Source organism: Aureobasidium pullulans (genome assembly GCF_000721785.1).
Source record: "Aureobasidium pullulans EXF-150 unplaced genomic scaffold scaffold_27, whole genome shotgun sequence".
Classification (NCBI taxonomy): Eukaryota; Fungi; Ascomycota; class Dothideomycetes; order Dothideales; family Saccotheciaceae; genus Aureobasidium; species Aureobasidium pullulans.
Window position 1 is genome coordinate 171,812 of NW_021941047.1, and position 23,276 is coordinate 195,087.

The 23,276-nt window shown below is 51.2% G+C and overlaps 12 protein-coding genes across 12 annotated transcripts; 4 read left to right on the plus strand and 8 right to left on the minus strand.

Moving 5' to 3' along the window:
* Window positions 1–7: 7 nt before the first annotated feature.
* M438DRAFT_326910 (putative alpha-mannosidase I) lies at window positions 8–3,616 on the minus strand. The gene is made up of 4 exons (XM_029903145.1): window positions 3,454–3,616; window positions 3,319–3,392; window positions 1,499–3,266; window positions 8–1,449 (listed from the first exon to the last, which is right to left on the minus strand). Exons 1-4 carry the CDS (start codon window positions 3,529–3,531, stop codon window positions 91–93), a joined length of 3,279 nt encoding a protein of 1,092 aa, XP_029756306.1. The 5' UTR covers window positions 3,532–3,616; the 3' UTR covers window positions 8–90.
* A 195-nt stretch (window positions 3,617–3,811) lies between these two features.
* M438DRAFT_118692 (SNase-domain-containing protein) lies at window positions 3,812–4,870 on the plus strand. The gene has a single exon (XM_029898735.1). It carries the CDS (start codon window positions 4,004–4,006, stop codon window positions 4,847–4,849), a length of 846 nt encoding a protein of 281 aa, XP_029756307.1. The 5' UTR covers window positions 3,812–4,003; the 3' UTR covers window positions 4,850–4,870.
* M438DRAFT_118691 (uncharacterized protein) lies at window positions 4,871–5,901 on the minus strand. The gene has a single exon (XM_029898734.1). It carries the CDS (start codon window positions 5,754–5,756, stop codon window positions 4,893–4,895), a length of 864 nt encoding a protein of 287 aa, XP_029756308.1. The 5' UTR covers window positions 5,757–5,901; the 3' UTR covers window positions 4,871–4,892.
* Window positions 5,902–6,426: 525 nt separating this feature from the next.
* M438DRAFT_349146 (uncharacterized protein) lies at window positions 6,427–7,519 on the minus strand. Its single transcript, XM_029906324.1, has 2 exons — window positions 7,391–7,519; window positions 6,427–7,331 (listed from the first exon to the last, which is right to left on the minus strand). The coding sequence occupies exons 1-2, from the start codon at window positions 7,510–7,512 to the stop codon at window positions 6,743–6,745; spliced, it is 711 nt and encodes a 236-aa protein (XP_029756309.1). The 5' UTR covers window positions 7,513–7,519; the 3' UTR covers window positions 6,427–6,742.
* Window positions 7,520–7,861: 342 nt separating this feature from the next.
* M438DRAFT_326921 (uncharacterized protein) lies at window positions 7,862–10,538 on the minus strand. Its single transcript, XM_029903146.1, has 3 exons — window positions 9,702–10,538; window positions 8,413–9,647; window positions 7,862–8,357 (listed from the first exon to the last, which is right to left on the minus strand). The coding sequence occupies exons 1-3, from the start codon at window positions 10,204–10,206 to the stop codon at window positions 8,313–8,315; spliced, it is 1,785 nt and encodes a 594-aa protein (XP_029756310.1). The 5' UTR covers window positions 10,207–10,538; the 3' UTR covers window positions 7,862–8,312.
* A 1,514-nt stretch (window positions 10,539–12,052) lies between these two features.
* On the minus strand, window positions 12,053–13,809 carry M438DRAFT_349150 (uncharacterized protein). The gene is made up of 3 exons (XM_029906325.1): window positions 13,588–13,809; window positions 13,380–13,458; window positions 12,053–13,306 (listed from the first exon to the last, which is right to left on the minus strand). Exons 1-3 carry the CDS (start codon window positions 13,619–13,621, stop codon window positions 12,346–12,348), a joined length of 1,074 nt encoding a protein of 357 aa, XP_029756311.1. The 5' UTR covers window positions 13,622–13,809; the 3' UTR covers window positions 12,053–12,345.
* M438DRAFT_349153 (uncharacterized protein) lies at window positions 13,484–14,083 on the minus strand. The gene has a single exon (XM_029906326.1). It carries the CDS (start codon window positions 13,988–13,990, stop codon window positions 13,799–13,801), a length of 192 nt encoding a protein of 63 aa, XP_029756312.1. The 5' UTR covers window positions 13,991–14,083; the 3' UTR covers window positions 13,484–13,798.
* Window positions 14,084–15,889: 1,806 nt separating this feature from the next.
* Window positions 15,890–16,953, plus strand: M438DRAFT_118776 (uncharacterized protein). Its single transcript, XM_029898736.1, has 2 exons — window positions 15,890–16,305; window positions 16,371–16,953. Exons 1-2 carry the CDS (start codon window positions 16,233–16,235, stop codon window positions 16,823–16,825), a joined length of 528 nt encoding a protein of 175 aa, XP_029756313.1. The 5' UTR covers window positions 15,890–16,232; the 3' UTR covers window positions 16,826–16,953.
* Window positions 16,954–17,213: 260 nt separating this feature from the next.
* M438DRAFT_359081 (uncharacterized protein) lies at window positions 17,214–18,034 on the plus strand (the record flags this gene model as incomplete). The annotated part of the gene is made up of 2 exons (XM_029907305.1): window positions 17,214–17,936; window positions 17,990–18,034. 2 exons carry the CDS (start codon window positions 17,214–17,216, stop codon window positions 18,032–18,034), a joined length of 768 nt encoding a protein of 255 aa, XP_029756314.1.
* Window positions 18,035–18,954: 920 nt separating this feature from the next.
* On the plus strand, window positions 18,955–20,890 carry M438DRAFT_304994 (uncharacterized protein; the record flags this gene model as incomplete). The annotated part of the gene is made up of 2 exons (XM_029902208.1): window positions 18,955–19,728; window positions 19,780–20,890. Exons 1-2 carry the CDS (start codon window positions 18,977–18,979, stop codon window positions 20,888–20,890), a joined length of 1,863 nt encoding a protein of 620 aa, XP_029756315.1. The 5' UTR covers window positions 18,955–18,976.
* Window positions 20,891–21,079: 189 nt separating this feature from the next.
* M438DRAFT_339196 (ran-interacting Mog1 protein) lies at window positions 21,080–21,875 on the minus strand (the record flags this gene model as incomplete). The annotated part of the gene is made up of 3 exons (XM_029904195.1): window positions 21,080–21,377; window positions 21,545–21,742; window positions 21,802–21,875. 3 exons carry the CDS (start codon window positions 21,873–21,875, stop codon window positions 21,080–21,082), a joined length of 570 nt encoding a protein of 189 aa, XP_029756316.1.
* Window positions 21,876–22,161: 286 nt separating this feature from the next.
* Window positions 22,162–23,237, minus strand: M438DRAFT_326931 (uncharacterized protein). Its single transcript, XM_029903147.1, has 2 exons — window positions 22,753–23,237; window positions 22,162–22,696 (listed from the first exon to the last, which is right to left on the minus strand). Exons 1-2 carry the CDS (start codon window positions 22,983–22,985, stop codon window positions 22,579–22,581), a joined length of 351 nt encoding a protein of 116 aa, XP_029756317.1. The 5' UTR covers window positions 22,986–23,237; the 3' UTR covers window positions 22,162–22,578.
* Window positions 23,238–23,276: the final 39 nt, after the last annotated feature.

A 23,276-nucleotide genomic window follows, 5' to 3' on the forward strand; every position in this document is an offset into this window, starting at 1 on the left:
AGTATGTATAATGCTGCAGAGCAAATATTACGAATTTCCATGCTATCTAGAATATACTTGCGAGCCCACCACATCACCTTCGTTCATTCATCATTCCAATGAAAGCCTATAACTAGCCACCTCAAAGGCCCTAAGCTCGATGTCGAAAGAGCCCTTGGAGATCTGGACCTCCTCAATGTCATCTTCCAAGATATTACACTTCCACACTTTAGCAACAGGCACCTGGCCAACTTCAACAGAGCCACGGCACTTTCCTCCCAAACTGTCATAGACACGAATGATGACATTTCTGCCCTTGCGCTTGGGAAGCTCGCCACGGCTGACATCCTCATCATCTTCACCACGCTTGATGGTATCGAGGACCAAGCCCTCATCACTGTCCTTGGACAACTTGAACGAATTCATCAAGCCCTTGACATCAGAGACGTTAGGGTGCGAGTGTACAGCCATAGGGTTGTTGAATTCGAAACCTGCGCGGACGGTGCGGTGGTCTAGAGGTCCCTTGTGAGGAAGAATGGCCCAGCGAATCTTGTGCTTGCCCATATCGGCATGAGCGTCAGGAGCCTTGGGTGCGCGGAGCAGAGAAAGACGCATCAAGCTTCCACAAGTTGCGAACCCGTATTTGGAGTCGTTCAGGATACTGACACCGAAGCCGTTTTCGGAGAGATCGGCCCACTTGTGACAGCAGACTTCGAATTTGGCCATGTCCCAGGTTGTGTTGTAGTGGGTGGGTCGTCTGACGATACCGTATTGGGTTTCGTAGGAGGCTTCGGTATTGGTGACGGTGGTGGGGAACTCGACCTTGAGGAACTTCATGTCCTCGTGCCAGTCGACTTCTGCTTCGGTCTCAACGTAAGAGCGACCTCCTGGAGGTGCTGCAGAGAGCGAGATTGTCATTGTGATGGACGACTTGTCAGAGATCTTCGTTGTGGTCTTAACTCCTACGCGGTGATGAGTGTTTTCGCTGATAATCGTTGAACTTGATGCGTGAAGCTCTTTTCTTGAGTTTAGGTGATAGACTTCGACGTCCCAGGCTTGCCAGTAGAGTGGCTTGTCGTCAAAGATGACCAACTGGTTTGCCTTCTCACCCTTGGGGACCATCTCGCGGCGAGCTTCTCTGTCGTACAGTGAGGTAATAACGCCACCGGTAACTTCAACAACGTAGTGGTCGTTTGTCAGATGGAAAACGTCCTTCTTGACCTCTTTGACTTCGACACCCGAAGATTGCTGACTTATGTCCGTTACAGTGTTTGCTCCAGTCTCTCCTTGGAGAAGGCCATAACGAGCAGACTGATCAGGAGACGGCAGGGAGCTCACTTCGTTGCGGTTCCAGCCAAGAGTGTTTAGTGCAACAAGCTCGTTATCGTGGGAGACTTCGTCGTCGAATCCAAGAGCGTGAAGAGCTTCAGTCAGAACTTTCTTACCAGTCTTGAACACCTTTGCGTATAGCTTGGTTTTGTTAGTTTTGTACCTTATGCACTATTTACGTCTGACTTACCTCGTCAGAATCATCGTAGCACATTTCGATACAGCTTCCAGGCAAGCAGTCATGGAACTGACACAAGAGAATGTTCTCCCACATGTCGTCGATGTCCTTCTTGGGGTACTTGTAACTCTTGCTGCCTTTCGAGACAACATCCTGGATGCTGGCTAAAGTTGCGAGATATTCGATATCATGAAGCATGATCTCAGACTTGCGGTTGTTCCACTTGTTGTTGGCCTGGGTTGTGTAGGTGCCTCGGTGAAGCTCAAAGTAGAGCTCACCATACCAGGTCACAAGTTCAAGTCCTTCCTCAACTCTTTTCTCAAGACGAGCAAAGAAGTCGTCGACCGAGTCTCCCATCTTGACGCGAGGCAGAAGCCCGACCTTATCACTGATACCACGACATCTCCTGAGCTTCTCAAGATGTTGCCAAGTTGGACCACCGCCTCCGTCTCCCTTACCAAATGCAAGCAGCGAGGTAGGGTCTTGGTCCATGGACTTGTGTTGAGTGATACTGCGCCTCACATCGCCAAAGTGTGCCTCAGCAGTGTATGTCTCGGCAGGAGTCATGTGGCAAACAACCTGACTGCCGTCTAATGCGACCCAGTTGAATGTGGTGTGTGGGAAGTTGTTGATGTTGTTCCAGCTGAGCTTCTGGGTGAAGAATCTCGTCATGCCAGCAAGACGGCAGATCTGAGGAAGCTGTGTCGAGTAACCGAACGTATCAGGGAGCCAGAAGGTAGTACATCTCTGACCAAAGCGACTTTCGAAGTAGCGTTGGCCGTACACAAACTGGCGCACTAACGACTCTCCACTGGGCATGTTCGTGTCGTGCTCGACCCAACTGCCACCAATGGGTTGGAAGGTACCCTCCTTGACCTTGCTCTTAACGCGGTCAAAGACAGAGGGATACAGCTGCTCTAGCCATTTGAATTGCTGGGCTTGCGATGCGACGAAGCGGTGCTCGGGGTATCTTTCCAACAAGTTACATTGGTTGGACCATGATCGAGCAACCTTGCGCTTGGTTTCAGCCCACGGCCAGAGCCAGCAGGTGTCGATGTGGCAGTTTCCGATGGCGGTGATCAGAGCAGGTTCGTCCGAATCGTATACTTTGGCAGAGTCGACGTCTCCCAGATACTTCTTTGCAATCTTCCTGCACTCAGTGATGCAGTCGGTGCTTCCACCAGCAGCGATGAATGTGTCCATGATGGAATTGCAGATCTGAAGTGCCTCGTGAGCCTCCCATGAATCTTCGGGGAACTCTCTGGCAGCATCACCAATAATCCAGAAGTCGATGTACAGAGCTCTTGCTTCCAAGTTGATGGACACAATGTCGGCTTGTTGCAACTGGAAGTACCTGTCTGGACGAGGTGGCTGGATGCTGTCTCCTCCGGGAGCGTTGCCAAACATGCCGTTGCAGGCCATCTCGATGTAAAAGACATGCTCCTTGCCATCACGGAAAGACTTGGGCAAGATCCATTCGATACGCTCGCCTCCTCCAGTGAGGCCTTGTAGTGGTTCTCCCTTCTCGTTCCAGATAAGACCTTCGTTGTTTGCGTCCCAATGCAGTTCTAGGTGGTCCTTGTCGGCCAGAGAGGATGGAACGGTGAGGTGGACGCGGAACCAGTGTGTCGACCAACTGGGACCGAAAGATTCGCCAACCTTTGTGGGACGGAAGTCGTGCGAGGTTGCATCTTTGAAGGTGGGACGAGAGAGGTCTGGAGGAGAGTAGACTTCAAGCTTGACGTGAGGTTGGCCAGAGGCGCGTTCGGGTTCAATCTTGCTGGGCAGCTGTTAGTAAGTGGGTACAGTGGTAGAGAGTAAAGCATAGATACGGTAGTAAGCCTTGGTTTCTGTATTGGCCGTTGTCTGTGAACTGCCTCAATCTGTCCATGTAAATCTTGTGAATCTAGATGGGAAGTAATGGTTAGAATGACTTCTTGACTACAACGGAGATAAGAGCAGCGTACTTGCTTGCCAACAGGCTTCGCAGCCAGTCTTGGATAGGTAGAGGCTGAAGCCATGCTGGGATGAGAACCGCCGCCCATGATGAAGAGGATGGGTAGACTTTGGGAGAAGTTATCAAGGTTATCAAGGTGAACGATAGCTAAAGGACTCAGGTACAAGTCGACGTCTCCGCACTTGCATCTGACCATCACCCATCGATCTTTGCTTAATGCGGGGATGCCCCTGCGTCATGGAGGATTGACCCGATAGCCCCGAGTCTTGTGTCTGTATCTCCGGTGCCATCAACCTAAATACAACGACATATCTGCACTACGATCGAGTGTACCCGTGGTCTCTATGGCACTGTCGTCTCACTCTGTATTCTGCACATGATGCTATGGAAGAAGTCTCCCCTCTGCGCGCCCTCTCTGGGGTGACTGCCTAACGCAGCGTTAGCGCCGAGCTCGGATGCAGAAGCGTGTTCATCACATGCAAACTCCACCCTCCACATTCTGAGCCCGAGCCTGAGCCAAAGCCTGTTCCGAAACAAAAACACGGAAAAGTCACTTCGACATGCAGTGGCCAGATTGGCTGAAATGGCCGCCGTCTGACCAAGAAAAGAAGAAGAAGGACTCTGTCTTGTGGTCCGAATCCCTCAATGCCACCGATTGGTCGCACTATTCGTCGCCGAGGACCATCATCCCTACCGCCATCTTGACCTTCTCGACCCTCGCCTTGATCCGCATCTACCGCCGAAGCCTCCGTCGAATCCCAGATGCCCAATACATCACCCCTTCATATTTCCACAAACGCACTCTCTACGGTTATGTCAGTCGCGTTGGAGACGGTGACAACTTCCGCCTTTTCCACACTCCAGGAGGACGTGCCACTGGCTGGGGCTGGCTCTCTTCCAGAAAAGTACAAGATTGGACGCAGAAAGACTTCCAGAACAAAACTATCCACGTCCGCATAGCAGGTGTTGATGCCCCGGAGACCGCTCACTTTGGCAACAAAGAGCAACCCTTTGGAAAGGAGGCCCTCGAGTGGCTTAGGACTCTGCTTCACAAGCGTTACGTCAGAGCATACATCTACCGTCTCGACCAATATCAAAGAGTCGTCGCAAGTGTGTCATATTGGAAATGGGGCTTCTGGAAGACTGACGTTGGTTTGGAAATGATCAAGAATGGCATGGCTACAGTCTACGAAGCTAAATTCGGCAGCGAGTTTGGCGACAAGGAAGCAAAATACCGCCGCGCTATGGAGAAGGCCCAGAGAAAGCAGATTGGCATGTGGACTCACACCAAGCCTGGCTTGATGGCCAAGTTGATGGGCCAGAAACAAGAGAAGGTTGAAACTCCGCGGGAATACAAAACCCGCATCAGTCAAGCCGAGAAGGGGGATGCTGGCCCCAAGAAATAAGGATATTGTTTTCTGCCTATCTTTGAATCCTCCGACTTGTTCATCAGCAAGTCCAATGTGCCTTGGATGGTAGCTCCTCAAGCTGCATCTCACGAGCTGAGAGATATACCAGCGACACCGAAGAGGTGCTCCGACGTCTCAATACAACACTGTCCTCGGAAGAGACACAGCTGCAAGTGCTGCAGTCGCTGCAACAGCTACGGCCACAATCACTCTCGAAATCCTCGTCGATCTTGTAAAACAAAGGGAGGTATGCCTGCTCCGGCACCCAAGGCTTCATTCCAAGGAATTGCGCCATCAATTGAGCAGCAGTCTGGTTCTCGCAAGTCTTGTAATCAACACCACCCCAAAGACCAGCATACACACCAGCGAAATACTGCAACACCTGTTGAAACATCGAATTATACGGATGCAGAGTGCCCTTGCTGAAGCAGAACTGTGGAATGTTCTCGATAATATCCACTCGCTGCTCGATATCTTGATGCTGAATTTCGGCGCGGTCGCGCAGGTGCACAAAACTGGAATCTGTGTCTTGAGCCCAATTGTCAAGACGTCCTCGTTTCTTCTCATCTGCGGGCCATAGATCGGGTCCATATTCTTCCATCCACAGCCAAGCGGTGCGGATTGGATGATATGGCAGATGTAGCTTCGGTCCACACCCCTGCACACTCTGGACCTCCCAAGACCATCTTACAACCTGTCTTGCCAGCATGTTGTGGCGTGCCGGGTCCATTGTGATGTCGATGCCGAGCTGGGATAACGACGTTTCTGCATTCTGCCGTCTTTCCGCTTCCGTGGTCCAAGAATTCATACTGTGGCTCGCAGACCATCTTTCGATCTCTCTCCGCATGGTCTTCCAGTGCCTGGGATCTTCCTTCTGGCCTTGGACTGCGATAAGAGATTCCATAATTTTGTAGATATGATGGAAGCTTTATTGATAGTTCGATGTGTGGGAAATTATAGACTGATCATAACACATAGGCTTGCTATATATCTGCTCACAACCCGAGACATACAACTTTCTACCTCGCGACTGTTCTAGTAAATTGTCTGACATGTGTGTTTTATACTTGTTCACAGCAAGACATTGATCAAAGACTGTTGCGCGGATGTGGACCTCCGAAACATGTAACATGTCTAGATCCATTTCTTGGAGCAGACATTCTCCATTTCTCGTTCCGAATACTCGACCGCGACAGTCTCAAAAAGAGCAGCCAGCACATATATATCCTCGATCAAAGGTCTCGAAGAGATGTTCCATGCATGTCCATCCATCCCCGAAACAAAGGTCGGGATCGTATTCTCAGAACAAAGAATGAAACCATTCTAGTACAAGGCAAGAGCGTTGATGTATAGTCGCCAACTTTACACCACAATTGCCTATGGGGGGAAGCACCACTTTACCACGCAAACTTCCAAAACCGTCCCAAGTTCTTACAAGGTTTCACGAAAATAGGAAGGTGTCATGCATGAAGAGTCTCACAAGCATACCAGTCAATATGAAATGACATGAAACATAAAAGAGAGGAAAGAACGATATACAAGAAACAAAATTTGGGATTCGGTAAAACAAAAATAGACCAAGAAAAGAAGAGCAAGTAAACTAAAACTCCATTACCCGATGCAATGCAATGCTAAATTCTTACAGAGGAAAGAACAGTGATGACTTCCAGTCGCAAATGCCGTACAATGTAATCAAAGACAAAAGATGATCGGCATCTTATCATAAGAGAAGGAGGAGGAGTAATAGAAGCGTTCGTAGGGAATCATCGATGAGTAATCATTCGAGAAGAACCATCAGGGGGCGAAAAGTAGGATTGTTGAGGATAGACAGTTTGAGGAGCATGAGATAAGACAGGTGGAAATGCTTTGGAGACCTTTCGAAGAAACCGCTTAGTTTGCACCAACAGTCTCATTCGAAAAGATGCTGATCGAGTTGATCAACCAATAAGCAGTCTTGAAGGCCTGAGGGTTGTTTTGCACATACTCAGCACAAGTCTTGACTCCAGTTTCAGCGGCAGCTCCATCTTGTTCCCAGGTATTGCCTGCCCAATCACCACACAATTCAGTGTTGATGACGAGCTTCATGTCCTTGAGGTGAGAGTCAAAGTTGCAGCCGTTGCCAGAGAACACGGCTTGAGGCTTGGAGGTCCAGGTGCTGGGGTCGGGCTTGTTGGCTTTGATGTCGGAGGGTATGTACTCGCGAGGGAAGAAGTAGACGCTGACGCCTGCTGAGGTCCAGAGGATGGCGTATACACCTCCGCCTTGGGCGTTGAAGCCGGAGCCTGCGGTGGAGTGTACACAGCTCTCGTTACCGACCGTGTAGGTGTCGTTTTCAGGGGCGCGGATGCCGCACCCTGCGTTCTTGGACTGCAAAGGGCTGTTTACGTCACAATCGGGGGTCTCGAGTGTACCGCTGAACAGATCGGATTGACCGCTTCTGATGTAGTCGCCGGTTATCGCGCAGTTTGCCGAAGTGTGCCTAGAGAGTAATTAAGTTAGCATAGTTCTGATAAAGAAAGGGAGAGGAGGATTACGTACAAGGTGGCAGTGTTATATGGATTGTTGTTGACCTGCTCGATGATGTCTATTTCACCACCAGCGGGCCAATTGGTTGGGTTGACCATCCAAAGAGCTGGCCATAAACCAGGACCGGATGGCATGTGCTTTATATCAGCCAGCACAAGAGCGTGGTTATATGAATTCTTGCTCTCCAAACGAATGGAAAGTCGAGCCTCAGTAACGTTGGTCGAGCCAACACCGATATATGCGGAAGGGTCTGCTGAGCCATTGTTGTTGACAACGCCAATGAGCTTGTGTTGGGCAGCATATGCTCTGGGCATATACTTTGATGTACCGTGTGTTGGACTCGAATCGGTTTGGAAGTCGAAGTTGTCAAAGAATGTGACTCCACGACTCTCCTCAACGAGTTGGTAGCTATTGCCGAGGGCGGTAGTGGCAGCCAAGGCTGCAGTTGCGAAATATTTAGTGAACATTGTAGTTGATTTGTGTGTTGTGTTGGGGTTTTCTGAACATTTCGAATATAGTGGCGCCCAAGGTATATATAAAGAGTGACAATGGCAGCACAAGGACAATAATGGAAAAGCCTGCAACAAAGGAGAAACAGCGAGGCTGGTCAAGTCAATAAAGCAAGACACAATGGGACTCGATCGAACAATGAAGCAAGTTCCAGGCACACTACCTTTCACACAAAGGAATAGGCGATTGGACGAGGGAGAAGACAATGGATATCCTTTGAAACGAAATTCGTTTGACTTTGCATTATTAGGCGCCGATGCGGAGATGGCGAGTATCTGGTACGGAATTTTGGGGGAATTTCAAAAACAAGAAAACTTCCTGACAAGCCTAGTAAAGGCTCTTACAGCTGATTAGCTGGCGCATGGAGCTTGATGGCCGTAGTAACAGTGGAACATCTAGTGCCACGTGAGGGTTAAGTATTTGCTTAGAGCTTTCCCTCGGCTTGGGCTTCTCTGACGGTTTCAAAGACCTGGGGATAGTCAGTAAACGTGTTGTAAAAATGACATGTGAAGCATCAATCTTACTTTGAGAAGCTTTCTTCTAGCACCAAGAGCATTCACGCCCTTCTTGTCGAGGGCATCATCGTCAAGCTGAACAAGATCCTGCCAACGCATATCCTTGAGTTGGTCGGTGTACTTGTGCAGTCTCAAGCTACGCAGCCAGCTGGGGATATCGCTCAACAGCTGGAGATCAGTAGGATCCTCCGGAGGCTTAGAGCTGCCGCGTCTACCACGAGGAGACCTGCCACGAGCTTCAGAGTGGTCAGAAAGGTAACCCTCGTGACTACCCATGCCGAAGTTGCCCATGTTGAGGGCATTCATGTTTGCATTCAGCATGCCAGCATCATAGGTGGAAAGGAAACCATTGTTTTGAGTCATGGGGAGGTTGTTCATGTTGGAGCCAGGAGGGCCAGAGATGGCGATTCCAGGAGAGCTGGGACGAGAGCGGCCTCCCTGGAGAGCAGCGAGCTGTTGGGCCTGCAGAGCAGCAGCTTGCTGAGGACTCAAGACTTGGCCAAGTTCGTTGGTCATGAGGATGTTCATGTTTTGCTGTTGCTGGTGTTGGAATTGAGGCTGACCCTCAGAAGAGCGTGCTCTGCGGAACTTCTTGACATCATCAAGCTGGATACGGTTGTTGACAGTGGAGAGAGCGGCGAGCTTCATGGCAGTGGCGTTTGCAATCATGTCAGCATGAGCAGCGCTCTGCTGCTGGGTGTTGAAGTTGGGCATCATGGGAGTGTTGACCATGGAAGCCCAGCTGTTGTTGGGGTTGTATGGCGAAAGAATGTTCATAGCAGGATCTTGGTTGGGGGCAGAGACGGTGGTGTTTTGCAGATTGGTATCGCTCGACAACTGGAAGGGGCGAGGGGAACGCAGGGGCTGAGTAAACTGGCCCATGGGCTGTTGGCCCTGCGACGAGCGAGGTCTGGTAATGGGCTGGTTCTCGTTGCGGCTGTTGTTCCAAGGCGAGGGAGAGAGTGGCACAGGGGCATCTTTCTTGTCGTCGAAGAGAAGGGAAGAGCGGTCACCAACACGGCTCGAGGTGGGAGTGTTGCCGGTGTGCTCCTTGAAGTCGGCCTTTTGTTTGGCAATGGCAGCGGCGGCATCAGGGAAGAGCGAGTTGATGGTGCTGGGGTCGAGTCCCGAGTTGCGCTTAGCTCCAGGCGATGGTGGAGGCTTGCCGCCAAAGCCAAAGGATGATCTCGTGCCCTCGATGTTGAGTCTGCTCATAGCATCGTTCAGGCGGGTCGACATGGGGTCTGTGAGTAGACGTTAGCCGGAGTCTTCGTCCTGAGGTTAGGATCAAAACATACCCTTCTCGCCGAAGTTGGCAGGAGACAGGACGCCCGACATGGGGTGGCTCTTGGCCATCTGCTGCAAGACCTGGATGAAGAAGCGAATCTGCACCTGGGTTGTCTGCTGGAGCAGGGCGTAGAGAGCAGCAGTACGCTCGGGCTCACTGAGCACACGGAACCACTGCTCAATGGCACTCAACTCATCCTTGAAATCTTGGTCCAGCGTAGCGGCTGCCATGTCCTCGAGAGTATTTTCGTACTGGTCGATGTCGGCGATCCATTGCTGGGCTGCTTTGTCGGCAGAGTCGTCCTGACTGCCGAGGCCAACACCACTGAAGTAGACCTCGCTGGCCGGTCGGATACCGCGGGAAGCCAGGGGAGACGAGGTGGAAAAAGCACCCATGTCGGCCGAGGCGCGCAGGTGGTGGCCGGGGTTCATGCCGCGAGAGGACGGCGGGCGCAGAGTGGAACTCGAGGCGTCCGGGGTGCTGTTGCGGTTGCCGATGGTGTGGTTGGACGACATGGCGTATGTCCTTTGGGTTGATGGTTGAAGGAATGTAAAGTAGCTAATAAGAAATATTAACTGACGGAGAACCTGCAGTTCCTGCTGTCCTCAAAGGCCTCCGACGGCGTGTCAGTACGAAAGCAGCTTTGTGCTCGACGCGGCTGCCGCAGACAAGCAAAGAGAGAAAAGAAGGACAGAAGCGACGAGGGTTGGGTGTCGAGGAGAAAGGAAGCGAACAAAGACGAAGACGCAGACGAAGCCAAAGCAAGAGCCCTCGACGTTGCTTGACAGGCCCGCTCAGACTCCTGATTCCTGTGAATGTCCAAGGGTCCGCCGAAACACCTGGCGCTAATAAATTCGCCTTTGGCTGCCGCGAATATTCGTTCTATTTTGCCTAGAACAGCTCACATCCTTCTCATTCACGTCCTATCATTGTTCGTTGTTTGTCTCTTCGCTCAACATCGCTGCCTGGTCATTACGTCTTGCTACGTGGTGATCTCTGCTCACGCTGCGCCATGTCGACTGCCTGCACGAGCTGCTCTACTCTCGAGTCGTAGCCTAATATATCCGCATGTACTCAGCCACCAATAGCCCTACGCCATCAATCTCGCTGTTACACCCGAGACTTTTGCGTCCCATTCACTCGTATATCTGCTTCTTGCCATATCGTCCTGTCGTGTTTCAACCTGCCACCCACCACCGCTCTCCGCCTGTTCTTGCCTCGGCCCTCCTTCCGAATCATCCTCCCCGCCAAGCAAACGTCTTCCAACGTTTTACCATCAGGTAAATGAATTGTTTATCATGACAATAACACAAACTCTGGTCGACTAAATGCAGGTGTCTGCTGAGTGTTGGCAGCCACGGTCTCAGATTCGTGTCGAACTTCAGTCAAGTCTCTGGCGGCCCGGATCACGGAGCCTGGTCAAACCGGCCAGGCTCAGGGTTGCTTCTTGGCTAAACTCTTGTTTTGATGCTTTCGGGACCACAAAGGTTAAATTGTCTACCATCAATGGTCATCAGACATTGCTCTTGGAGGTGGGCATGTTTGTTGCAAGTAGCACCATGACTCTGCTTGGTCCATGTCTTGAGCATCGGTATTGCTTTTGATAAGCAATCCAACACGATGGCCATTTTTCATGCGCCTTATTACGGGCTGCTCCTGCGAAATTAGGATCAGTTGTTATTATCCAGTACAACTCTTCGGAGAGGACACACCGGTTCATGGTCTCGATACAATTCGTTTGTCACATCTAAGCCAGCACACACCAAGCCACACAAGACACTTCTATCTGGCATGACCAACTTCAATTCTGAGATTGCTTCCGAAGACGACTCATAATAGTTGAAACTTTCGGTTTCCTTACATCTAACCACTTCGCAGGCCTTGAACATATAATGTCCCGGTATGTCGCCGCTCGTCGAGTCCTACTATTTAGCTGGAGTTTGCTCAGAGAGCTGCTCTTATCTGCCGAAACGTTCGGGGTCCCAGAACATAGACAACTCTTGATCAATCAGGAGCTCATGCACGCTAGATCTCCCCAGATGTTGCCGCCAGTCGCGTTGCGCAATTGTACTTGCCAGAACGCACAGTGATATCGAAATCGATGGGGTTGTCCAATGAGAGCAAGCGAGAAGGCTGCTCTCAGTGGACCCTTCGTCATCTCTATATAGCATTGTGCATTCTTGTGTGGCTAATCAGCGTCACTCACCTTTTAGAGAGGAGAGGCAAACACACTGATAAATAAAGGGCGACAGGGGCACCCTCAAAGTACAGAAGGTGTAAGTAAGTAGAGGCAGCGATGAACAGGGGTAAGAACAGACGACAACTAGGAGAGCCAAGGTCTCAATAATTATTGGATGCATTCTGGTAATCAATTTCATGGCTCATTTGGTTGTTTCTATGGGCTCTGCGTTCTTTCGCGTTCTGCTTTTCCTCGATTGATTATCAGCTTTGATCAGGCCCATATTTCCAAAAGAAACTGCCGCGCTATTTCATCTTCCTCGTTTCGTTTCTGACGTTCATAACTTCATTTAGCTTGAACTAGAGATACCTCCATACCACATCTGGTGAGACCCCGCTGTTTGCGCTTCCCCAACACACTTCAAAACGAGAGCGGACAACAGTGCCGTGGTTCGCGCGTGGGTCAACCGCCAACCTTAGAAGTCCCTCTCCTCATTCAGGGCCTGTCTGGCCATGGCCAGGTCAGCCTCCATCTCGAAGGCCTCGGCCTCGAGACGCATGGCGACAGTGCGGAGACGCTTTGCGCGAATACGCATCTCGCTGACGTCGAGTAAGCCCAGGCTGGCGTTGAGGTCTTTGATGTTGAGTTGGCCGCGTACGAGGGGTTGATCGGCAGGGTCTCCAGAGAGCTTGTGACGAGACATGTTGGGGAGCTTGTTGTGCTGAGAGGCGCCCTTACCCATGTGGGCGGAATCAGGGGTAGGAGAAGGGATGTTGGGGAAGGGGCCATCTTCATCGAGCTCAGGAGAGCGGCCGTGATCCTGGCCCTGGCTCTGGCCCTGGCCCTGACCCTGGCTCTGACCCTGCCCTTCCTTTTTAGTGCCGTGGCTGTCCTCGACAGGCAGCTGCTGGAAAGACTCCATGTCGATGTCCAGCTGCTGCTTTGCACCCATCTTTGCGTACTCTGCAGCCTGTTGACGCTTGACGTTGTCGACCACCCGCTGAAGGTCGCCGAGCAAGATCTCAGCGACCTTGCGCTGGGGGTTCTTGCCGTCTTCCTGGCGCTTTTGAACCTCGAGGGTCATGAGCTCACGGGCGACTGTCAGCCTACCGGCCATCATGGTAGACAACTCTTCGAGACTGCGCAAAACCTCCACGCTCCAGTTCCACCAAATCTCTTCATCGCCATTGATGTCTCCAATGCGGATCTTAGCGCCCTTTTTGAGCTCCACCCGCGGACGTATCCTCATAGGAATTGCATCCTGCAGTTCACATCCCCAGTTCTTCTCGATACGGCGTCTGCGGTTTTGCTTCACATTGCGGTCTCTGGGGTGAAGCTCTTCATACTTGCGGCGGACGGATGCGGGACCAGGCATGGTTGGTGATGAGCCTTGGGTAATCGGTGAAGAGAACTGAACATGTAGGGTCGGTAACGGTCTGGTCACGCGTCATGTCAGTTCACTTTCGCTTGACAAAAGCCTTGTGGATGTTGTTGATGTGAAATACTAACTTTGCTTGTGTAGCTTCGGCCTTGGATGGTGTGACGGATAGCAATTGTAGATGCCGCAACGCGCAAGCTTTTTCCTGTCCTGGATAGTCGCGTAAGTACTGTGTTCGGGCTTGGGGGAAGAACGAAGATAAGGTAGTGGGAGGTAGAGAAGACCCAGTGGGAGGAGCAGGTGGACAAAAGAGAGACCCAGAGAAAAGTGCAGGCATACCGACACTAACTTCTGCGCCGGCTCCTGCTGTCATTAGTATGTGAGTTGAAGCTCACGCCGTCTGTCGGCTTGTGACTGCTACTGGAGATCTCGCCGGTGGAGTTCCATGAAAAACACAAGACAGCAGTGCAGTCAAAGGGATTACCGCTCTCTCGCCGTCTGTCGCGTTGTAGTTTCTAGCAGAGGCTTTGCCGGTGGAGCTCCATGGAAATCAAGATAGCAATGCAGTCAAAGGGGCTACGGCGCTCTCGCCGTCTGTCGCGTTGTAGTTGCTAGCAGAGGCTGTGCCGTTGGAGTTCCATGGGGACAGCATTGCAGTCAAAGGGGCCACGGCGCTCTCGCTGTCTGTCGCGTTGTAGTTGCTAGCAGAGGCTGTGCCATTGGAGTTCCATGGGGACAGCATTGCAGTCAAAGGGGTTTAGCCCTCTCGCCGTCTGTCGCGTTGTAATTGCCAGCAGAGGCTTTGTCGTTGGAGTTCCACGAAAAATATGACAGCGTTGGNGCCATGGGGAACAGGACAGCGTTACAGTCAAAGAGACCGCGGCTTTCCCGCCGTCTGTCGATTCAAAGTTGCCAGTATAAGTTTGCCGTTGGAGCTCCACAGAAAATGGGACAGCATGACAGTTGAACGGACCCTGACTCTCTCTCGCTGGGTGTCGACTTGGAGTTGCCAGCCAAGGTTGTGCGGTGGGCGTGATGTCGGTAGAGGTTTGTAGACGCGACTTTGATCGCGCAGAAAGTCGGCAATCCCCAACTGGAGCAAGTTGTCGGTTGGCAGATAGAAGTGCGAGGATGACGGTGTACCAAAATGAATTCGGAGAAATGGTGTCAAAGATGTGTGGCGCTTTATTCGTGATGCAACGCAGACGCTTGGGGCTTTCCGGTAGAGGTGTGCAGCGGGTTCCGTGCTCCTGAAGCCATGGAAGGGTAGAGTTTGGTTCATAGAAGGTAAAACCGAACCTTGTGTGCGAGGAGACCTTGCAAATATGCAATTGTAGACAATGGCAGCAAACCGCTAAAGCAAAGATGTGCTGTCCACAGGTCTCTGACCTAGCCATCTTTGAATGGCAAGAGAGAAGGTCAGGCGCATGATTGCACAGGTTGAAGGACACTCCGACCAGGCGCATGATTGCACAGGTTGGAGGACACTCCGACCAGGCGCATGATTGCACAGGTTGGAGGACACTCCGACCAGGCNAAGAGTTCGAATGGACTCAATAAAGGGGCAGCTTAAGAGTGCCGAATGAGAGTGATAGGCAAGGTGCGGAGGAAGATACCAGGGCACAATGAGGTGATACTGGGATTACACACGAACAGATGCGGGATTGTTTCAGCGTTGCGTGAAAGATGAGTTAGCCGTGTGTACTCGGGGCAGGTCTTGTCAAAAGAAGTGAAGGGGTTGCAGAACACGCGAGTGCATGTGACAACTGTTCAAGAGATAAAAAGACGATGCCACGCGCGGCGCACTTTCCCTAAAGCAACGAGAGGCCCGAGATCATTGAGAGAGAGAAGGACACAGGCAGAGCAGCAGGCACCTACGGTTGTTGCCGATTCACAAGAGATGCGCGAGCGACGTCAGGACAGACTTCCTCGAATGCACTGGAAGGCTCGAGATGGGGAAGGTAAGAAACCCAGGCACCAGACAAAGAATTGACTTGCTACTGGAACTCCCTCACCAAGCAGAGCTATCGTGGGATTATCAAAAGGCACAAATCTTTGGGTAAAGAAGACATAGTCCGGTGAGAGCAGTGCAAACAGTCGCCCTCCAAGGACAATCCTGTTGGCTGCAAAAACATTGTGCCTTTTGATGACTTCCCCTCTGAGTAACATACCGAAGAGACTAGGAGAGCTCCAGATTGAGCACGAAACAACATCAACAAGCAGCTTTCTGGAAAAAACTTGAAAGACCAGCGCGGAATGGGTCCTTGAGCATAGACATCTAATGGGACTGAGAGTCATCAGTAACGGCCGGGTCGAGAGCGAGCTTCAGCCTTGGGGGAATGCCAGACAGGTCAGCGAACGGGCCTACCAAACAAACAAAGAGCTACCCGACTGTGGATAATTGGGTTTTCGAGCAGCTCACTGAGTCAATCATCTTCACTGCCAGTGACATCGCGTCAATCTCGGAAGCGACAGAAGGTGTGGTAGAGAGTGTGGTAGACTGGAAATGACAGCCGGCGTAGCCTGCTTTGCTCCACGAACGGGCATGCCGATTCTCCGAAGGCGCTTAACGACACCGCCGGGACACCGCAAAAGTCGACAGAGAGTCTAGCATTGTTTGTCTATGTCCTCAGCCCTGCCATATCCGGATGATTTCTGCATCTCACATATAAATGAGACCGCGCCATCGGATCGAGGGCTATGATGACGTCTGGAGTCTAGCAGGGTTACGAAAGATTGATCGCTGGATCTGCACGCTCCGTCTTGATGAGCGGTCAAGGAAAGTAATGGCGTCAAACAGATGGCTTCCTTGATTGTCAGCGCCTGCGGTCAGAGAGAGCACGGGGTAAGGATGAAGCCGCCAAGCATCTAGGAACGATCTCATTTTAAAGCGTGTCCATTTTAGCACGCCATCATGGAACAAATGGAAGCTTCATGGAAGGTTTTTGGCGTCATGATTCCGTCCTTAATGTCCTGGTGCGCGGATGACCAACCTCGGGGCGAAACCAGCACCAAACGTCCGGTACTCGAGAGTGTTCCATGCTGCAAACCGACAGCGTGCGCCGCCATCCTCTTTATCTCCTACCGGATGCAGCAAAAGGTGCACTGCTGACACAGCCCAGCATCCCACGCCTCTATCATCGAATCCTTCCATCTGTTCATGAAGCTGTGGCGCCTGCAGTCTGTATGTGAGGTCTGCATCACAACTTCCGTATCTGATCAGTCCCAAGCGACTGTGCCCCCACGGCGCAAAGAGGCTGTGTTTATTCTTAGACCGCTATGTTGTTTACCTTCAAGATTACCAAGCTCTCGAATGACGCCCAACGACCGGGACCGGGTGGGCACAGGCTCGTCCTTCCAGAAAGTGTGCCAGTGGACACAGCTCGTTCACAGACCGTGGTGGGGTCTTTGGCAGTTTGGGACGGAGTTGCGCGTCAAAACCACCTTTGCTATGTCATGCAGGTGTCTGCGAACTCTTGAGTTTGGGACTAAACCATTCCCGAGTCATTACCTCCAGACCCTGGTCAATCGCTGTCTCGTATTTTGGAACGCAACGCGATCCGTCCGGTCAGTTTGATTAACGGCCCGCGCATCATGTGTGTGTCCTTCCACCCAAGTTTCGTAGGGCTGCGGCTTTGCTTGCTTACACCGGAGGTTATCCATCCTCCCATGCATTGCAGTACCCTTGCGCGCGCGAATCAGCGTGAGAGATTCGTGCTTGGCTAAACACTGGTCCATGTCATGGTAATGTTCCTTGCATCTGAAACGCAGCTTTCCACCGGTAGGGTCGGTCTGTCGGGACAGTTCTACGCTCCCGGGCATCCATATGAGCCATGCTAGCTCCCCACTGTGGTTTCCTTCACCGTAGCCATCCTTCGCACCTCGTGTATATATACCCAGTGTCTACCCTTAACCTTGACGATCATTCCTCAGCCCTCACATCCAAGACATCTCCAACCTACACAATGGACAGCTTCAACTACTCCAATCGCCTGGTGCATCAGCCATACACCGAGTCCTTTGGCTCACCGGTACTACTTTGCTCAAGTCCTGACAATCAAATCATCGACCACTGTTATCCGGAAGAATACCAACCTATGTTCAACACTTGTCAATCACCTCTGTTCCGTCCTATGCAACCCATCCTTCCCACTCAACACGAACATCTTTCAGGACAATGCACGCCAACATGGCCAGAGTCATATCCCTATCAACCGGTCTTCATGGACTACAAGGACCCCTACAACTTCGGTGTCGTCCGCTCCAGCCCTTCTCTCCTTCCCTCCATCGAGCAAACAGTCCTGAGCCGACCGGTCTCAAGAGCACCTTCATTCAGATCTGACACAAGCTCATCGTGGATGAGCTGCCCGAGGAGCAACCCATCTCGCTCCTCATCGCCCAACGCAGGAGAGATGTCCAAGTACGGAGCTCCTAGCGAGGATGGCACCTGGAGATGTGCTTTCCCCGGTTGCACATCAAAGTCAGTCTTCAGAAGAGGATGCGACCTGCGCAAGCATTACCGCAGACACACAAAGACACTATTCTGCCGCCATATCGGCTGTCGATCTGCTAGCGAAGGAGGCTTCTCAAGCGAGAAAGACCGAGCACGCCATGAGGCTAAGCATGATCCTAAGATCGTTTGCGAGTGGGACGGCTGCAGTAGAGTCTTTAGCAGAGTGGACAATATGGTAAGTTCTACAGCAATCTGTTTTTCAACCACAAGCACTAACATTTCTTGCAGAGAGATCATGTTCGCCGCATTCACCGCCGCAAGCTCGTCAAATGAGCGAGTTCTAGATTGTCACATCACGATTAACGATACGATATGGTCGACTTAATGTATACTACTACTTCGGGAAAAGGGTCACCATACGGATGAGATGGAGTGGCCGTCGGCGTGCCTGTCGATATTAAATATTGACCGACGGGCAAGCTTGGCTCATCGATTGGATGACAACCTCTGGCTTCGTGGAGTACAATAGGCGGACATCATTAATGGAAGGAGGCATTGGGCATTTTCTGGGCGCAGGACTGTTTTTTGGAAGGGGGCGTTGATATTTGCTTTTCACTTGGATTGATACCCCTGCATTTGCTGCGATTCATGGCAATAGAAAGGACAACAAGCATATACCGCTGGAGCGGCTTTTTCATCTATCTTGATCTGTTCTTGCACCATGATCTGCACTTTCGCAACACGTGCACCTCAGAATCCTTGGTACAACCAAACGCGAACCACACAACCTCGGAGTGTCAACCAGCAAGTCGGACCTCGTATCAGCAGCGCCATGTTGACTGCCAAATTCGACTCGGTCCAGCTGACACTGATTGGGAGCAATTTCCTGATTCAATCAAAACACCGAGATCCTTCGATCTCGCATAGATTGGGTTCCTGCAAGTTGGCACGTGGACAGCCAGGGTGATGGTAGCGTCGTGGATAAACTTCGTGTTAGAGGCTGTGTGTGTGAGGGTAGTCCATGGTTCTTGTCGTTGTCCGGCAAACTGTCTATTCAAGAGAACAGACCTCTGATTAATCGCTGGTTGGGCGTGTGTTTCGTCATCACCAGTAGTATGATGGAGATGCATACATGATTAGGGTAAGTTTAAAGAAGTGTTGAAGCTCAAAGCGGAGACAGCATCTTGCAGCGTTGCCGCGACAACGGCAGTCTGTAAACATGACGACTTTCTCTTTCACAGCTTGTTGGTAGAGACACAACCAACCAAGGAAGAAATGGCAATCAAGATGGCGCCCTCTCGCTACTTCGAAGACAGTGATAGCGACCTCCCAGAACTCGACGAGCTTATCAGCCAACACGTCAAGGGACTAACACTCAATGCGCCGAAGCTCAATGCCTCCAAGACGACTGCTCCTCGTCTGGCACCACAAAAGTCGACCGGAAGAAGCACCAAGACCAGAAGCGAGACCACGAAAACAAATGCACCCACAAAGAGCGCGGCAAAACCCAGGACCTTAAGCCGCCCGCTCACAGAGCTGAAGACCGCTCCCGAATTGAGAAGACCCGAACCCAAGATACAACCTAAACCTCGCGCGCAAGTTGTGCAAAAGAAGGCGGGGGAATTGCTCAAGGAGCCAAAGACAAGAGCGACGCCACAGAGAAGAGCGAGGCCCATTCTAGTACCTATAGAAGACTCTGAGTCCGAAGAGAGTCAGGAAGAGGTTGAAGAGCAGGATGTGGAGGAGAGCATTTATTGCGAAAGTGACAAGGAGGACCAACCTCCAGTACTGGCTCCGAGGGCTACGAGTAAGCCTAGAAGAAGACTCGTGGCTGGTAGAAGCACTCCAGACATTGATTCCAGTGACTCGGAGGAAGATGTTTTCCACACTCCTCCCAGCGAGTCGGCGCGAAAGCCCTCGAAGGAAACCTTCACTTCGAAGACTTCGGACGACCTCACACAAAAGCTACTTCAACTTGACCTCGATGGCTCGGATAAGGAAAACGACAATCTCGCAATACTCAAGTTGTATGTCTGCTCACTCGAACTGCCAATGCACGATTCACTAACATATGATAGCTCGCCTCCGCGAGCAGCAAGACCAATCATGTTAGAAAGACCTGCCACTCCTCCACCTGCATCGCCTACAAAGTCAAAACTCGTCTCTCCCTCGAAGAAGAAACAGCGCATTCCAACACCTCCACACGCACCGAACTTCGAAGACTTCTGGAACGTCCACGCAGTCAACACCTGGAACGACGAATACTCGCCCCAAAAGCCCCTCATGTCACCAAAGAAGAACCGAAAGGCACTGCAAGACGACTCGGATTCTCCTTCTGCCTCACCTAAGAAGACAACAAGTCCCACAAAAAAGACCCGAGCTGCAATCGATGCGAAGAAGGACTTTGAGAACAAGAAGCACAAGCTCGTGGAAGACTTCTTCGCCGAGCTCGACACAAACATCACCGACGGCAAGATTGGTGAACTGGCCACATTGACTGGCGGTGTCAAGTTCATCTGGAGCAAAACTCTCAACTCGACAGCCGGTCGAGCAAACTGGAAGCGCGAGACCACAAAACACAGAAACCTTGACGGAACAACATCGATCACGCAAAAAAACCACGCCTCGATCGAGTTGGCCGAAAAAGTCATTGACGACGAAGAACGTCTTCTCAACGTCGTGGCACATGAATTCTGCCATCTCGCCAACTTCATGGTCAGCGGGATTAAGGATCAACCGCACGGCCACCAATTCAAGGTCTGGGGTCGTAAATGCAGTGAAGCATTCGGTCACCGTGGTGTGGAGGTCACCACAAAGCATTCCTACCATATCGACTACAAGTACATCTGGACATGCACGAATGAGATGTGCAGTCATGAGTTCAAGCGTCACTCCAAGAGCATCGACCCTGCTCGTCAATCTTGTGGCGTGTGCAGAAGCAAACTTGCTCAGACAAAGCCAGCGCCGAGGAAGCAAGCGGGTCCGACTACCTATGCGGCTTTCGTCAAGGCCAACTTTGCTGGTCTAAAACAGGAGATGGCTGGAGCACCGCACAAGGAAGTCATGGCTGCACTGGGTCAAAAGTACAGAGACGCAAAAGCCAAGGGCGAGTTGAACGGTGGAACACCCACTGGATCTGTTGACGGTGTGATGAAAGCATTGGAGGTGGTGATTTTGGACAGCGATTGAAGGGTTGATGGTGTGTGATGCATGGATGGATGGTGTTTCCCAGCTCTTTCTTTTTCATTTCATGATACCCCCTTCCCATCGTTTGGTTGTTCATTCCTAGTGTTCATTTCTACATACTGTTTCGAGAGGGATTCAAGTGTACATATTACTGCATCACTATGTTCATTATCTCCATCATTCTCATCATGTTCATTCCTGCACGAAAAGATCCCAGTCCTTGATTTCGAAGGTTTGCAAGATGCGGTCGCGGAAGGAGGTTGCGGCGTCTAGCATGGGGCCTTGCTTTCCGGCTGAGGGGTCGACGTCGTCTTTGTTGTAGTCGCCGCCTACGTGAGGGACGTTGACGCTGATGACCAGGTCGGTCTGTTGGCTCTCCAGTCGGATGAGTGTGAGAAGTATGCCTGTGAAGTCGGGAGCTTTGCCGCGAGACACGGCTTCTGCTGAAGGCTTGTGCGTAGCAAAGAGTGTGTAGGCAGATGTTTGGAGTCTTTGGAAGTGGATGAGTGGTCAGTAGGTGTTCGAGAAGGGCAGAGAATTGGATGAAAGCAAGCAAAGAAAGTGTTGGAGCCTGGATGCAACGGCATTTGAGTGCGATCTTCGGCGAATAAGACCATATGATAGAGGATCGCTCGAAAGGAAAGTATTGAGACTCACGGTAGTTTGCTAAAAACTGCAGAGTTTGAGGTCCAGAGCTTGGTAGCATCCACATCATCCTCGACGATATCCTCCAAATGGTACTTCAGTGCATCCAGATCGGGCTTGTCGACACGCTCCAGAATATCAAATACGATGCTTGTAAGACCATCCTTGTCCAAGTAGACTTCTTGGTTGTCCGGAACTTGTCTGATTTGGCTGCGGGCAAGTGTCAGCGGATCGTTGCGCTTTTGCCTTTATGGACCTGGTTTTCTTACCTGACGTCTGCAAAGTTGGAGGGAAGGTCCACGGTCATAGCACCGCCGTATAGCTCGACTTTGTTGTATGACATTATGGCGATTATGTTTGTCGTGAGTTGATGTTATGGGGATGTATTTGGTCACTTTGGTGATTATGATTTCTCTCTACCAAGACGTCTGGCACAGAATTTGTAGTCCCTTGACCTCAGGCAGCAATTCGATTCTAGGCAGACATCGACTCTCATTACACCACACAAACATTCATCATTCGCTCGTTGATATGCATTTCATCACAGGTTTGTAAGCGCTTCGAAATCAATCAAAACATGAGTCACGGATGCAGGTTGATGATTTTGAAGATGAATTAATTGATTACTCTTCCACGAGTGTCGCAACTACCGAGTCACGGCTCTAAAATATGTTCCTCCTTCCTATTCTCATCACTTGGCAAATAGTTCGTCGGTCTGTCTCTTTCCATGGATTTTCAGATCCGCGAGAGTTTCTCCGCCTCGTCGGCTTTGTCGTTCTCCTCCAACCGGGATCGCCCGAGAATTGATATGCGCGAAGCATACTTTGGCAGGACTAGCGGTCTGAACGTGCCTTGGTTGTTTGATGCCTGTTGCCGACGATAGCTGGAGCGTTCGCCATGATCTGGATCTGCGATGAAACTCTTGCTTGGAAGGCACGGCGCAGTCGCTATCGTGCGATGGGTGATATGTGATTGTCGAAGGCCTACGAGAGCGCGTGGCAGTGGTTGATGTCTTGCTATGCACCGAGCATGAAGTGTGCGACTGTTCAAGTAGCCTCGGCCATCTCGTCGTCCTCCTTGCGCTTGCCGTTGTCTGTCCAGGTCAGGCCGGCGGCAGCTTCAGCCTCTTTCTGTGAGTATGGCTCCTCCTTGAGCTGACGAACTCTGCATGATATGTTAGTCCTGCGCAGTATACCAACATGACTAGTCCGGGGACTTACCTGCGCTTGTGAGGCTTTCCCTTGGAGTGTGCAGTCAAGTTTGACTCAGACTCGAACCATTTCGAGCACTCGACACAGTAGAATTGTCCCAGTCCAGGCAAGTCCTCAGCAGCCTTTGTGCTCTTGTATTTCTCGAGATGCTTCTCCTTGTGAAGGTCGTCGTGAATCTGGTCCAGATCGCGCGTGTGACGGCGAGTCTTCTTCTTCGAATCTTGACCGCGGATGGCAGGCATCGTGATTCCCTGTTTGTGTTTGGAAGGATGACTTGTTGAGTGGATATATGCGAGGTGGTGGAGCAGCAGCAGTCTCAGTTGCTGTGGTCCCGTAAATTTGTTGGATAGAGAGATATTACAGTACTTTTTTCTAACCGCATGGAATTTTTGATCCACGCATGCCAAGCACTTTCACTATGGCTAGATTCCCTTGTGCAAACGCACAAAGTTGGTCCGAGGTCTGGACATTTCAGGAGTTGGTCGAGACTCGTTCTGGATTACTCCCACTGATTGCTTTGAGCAGCGGTAACT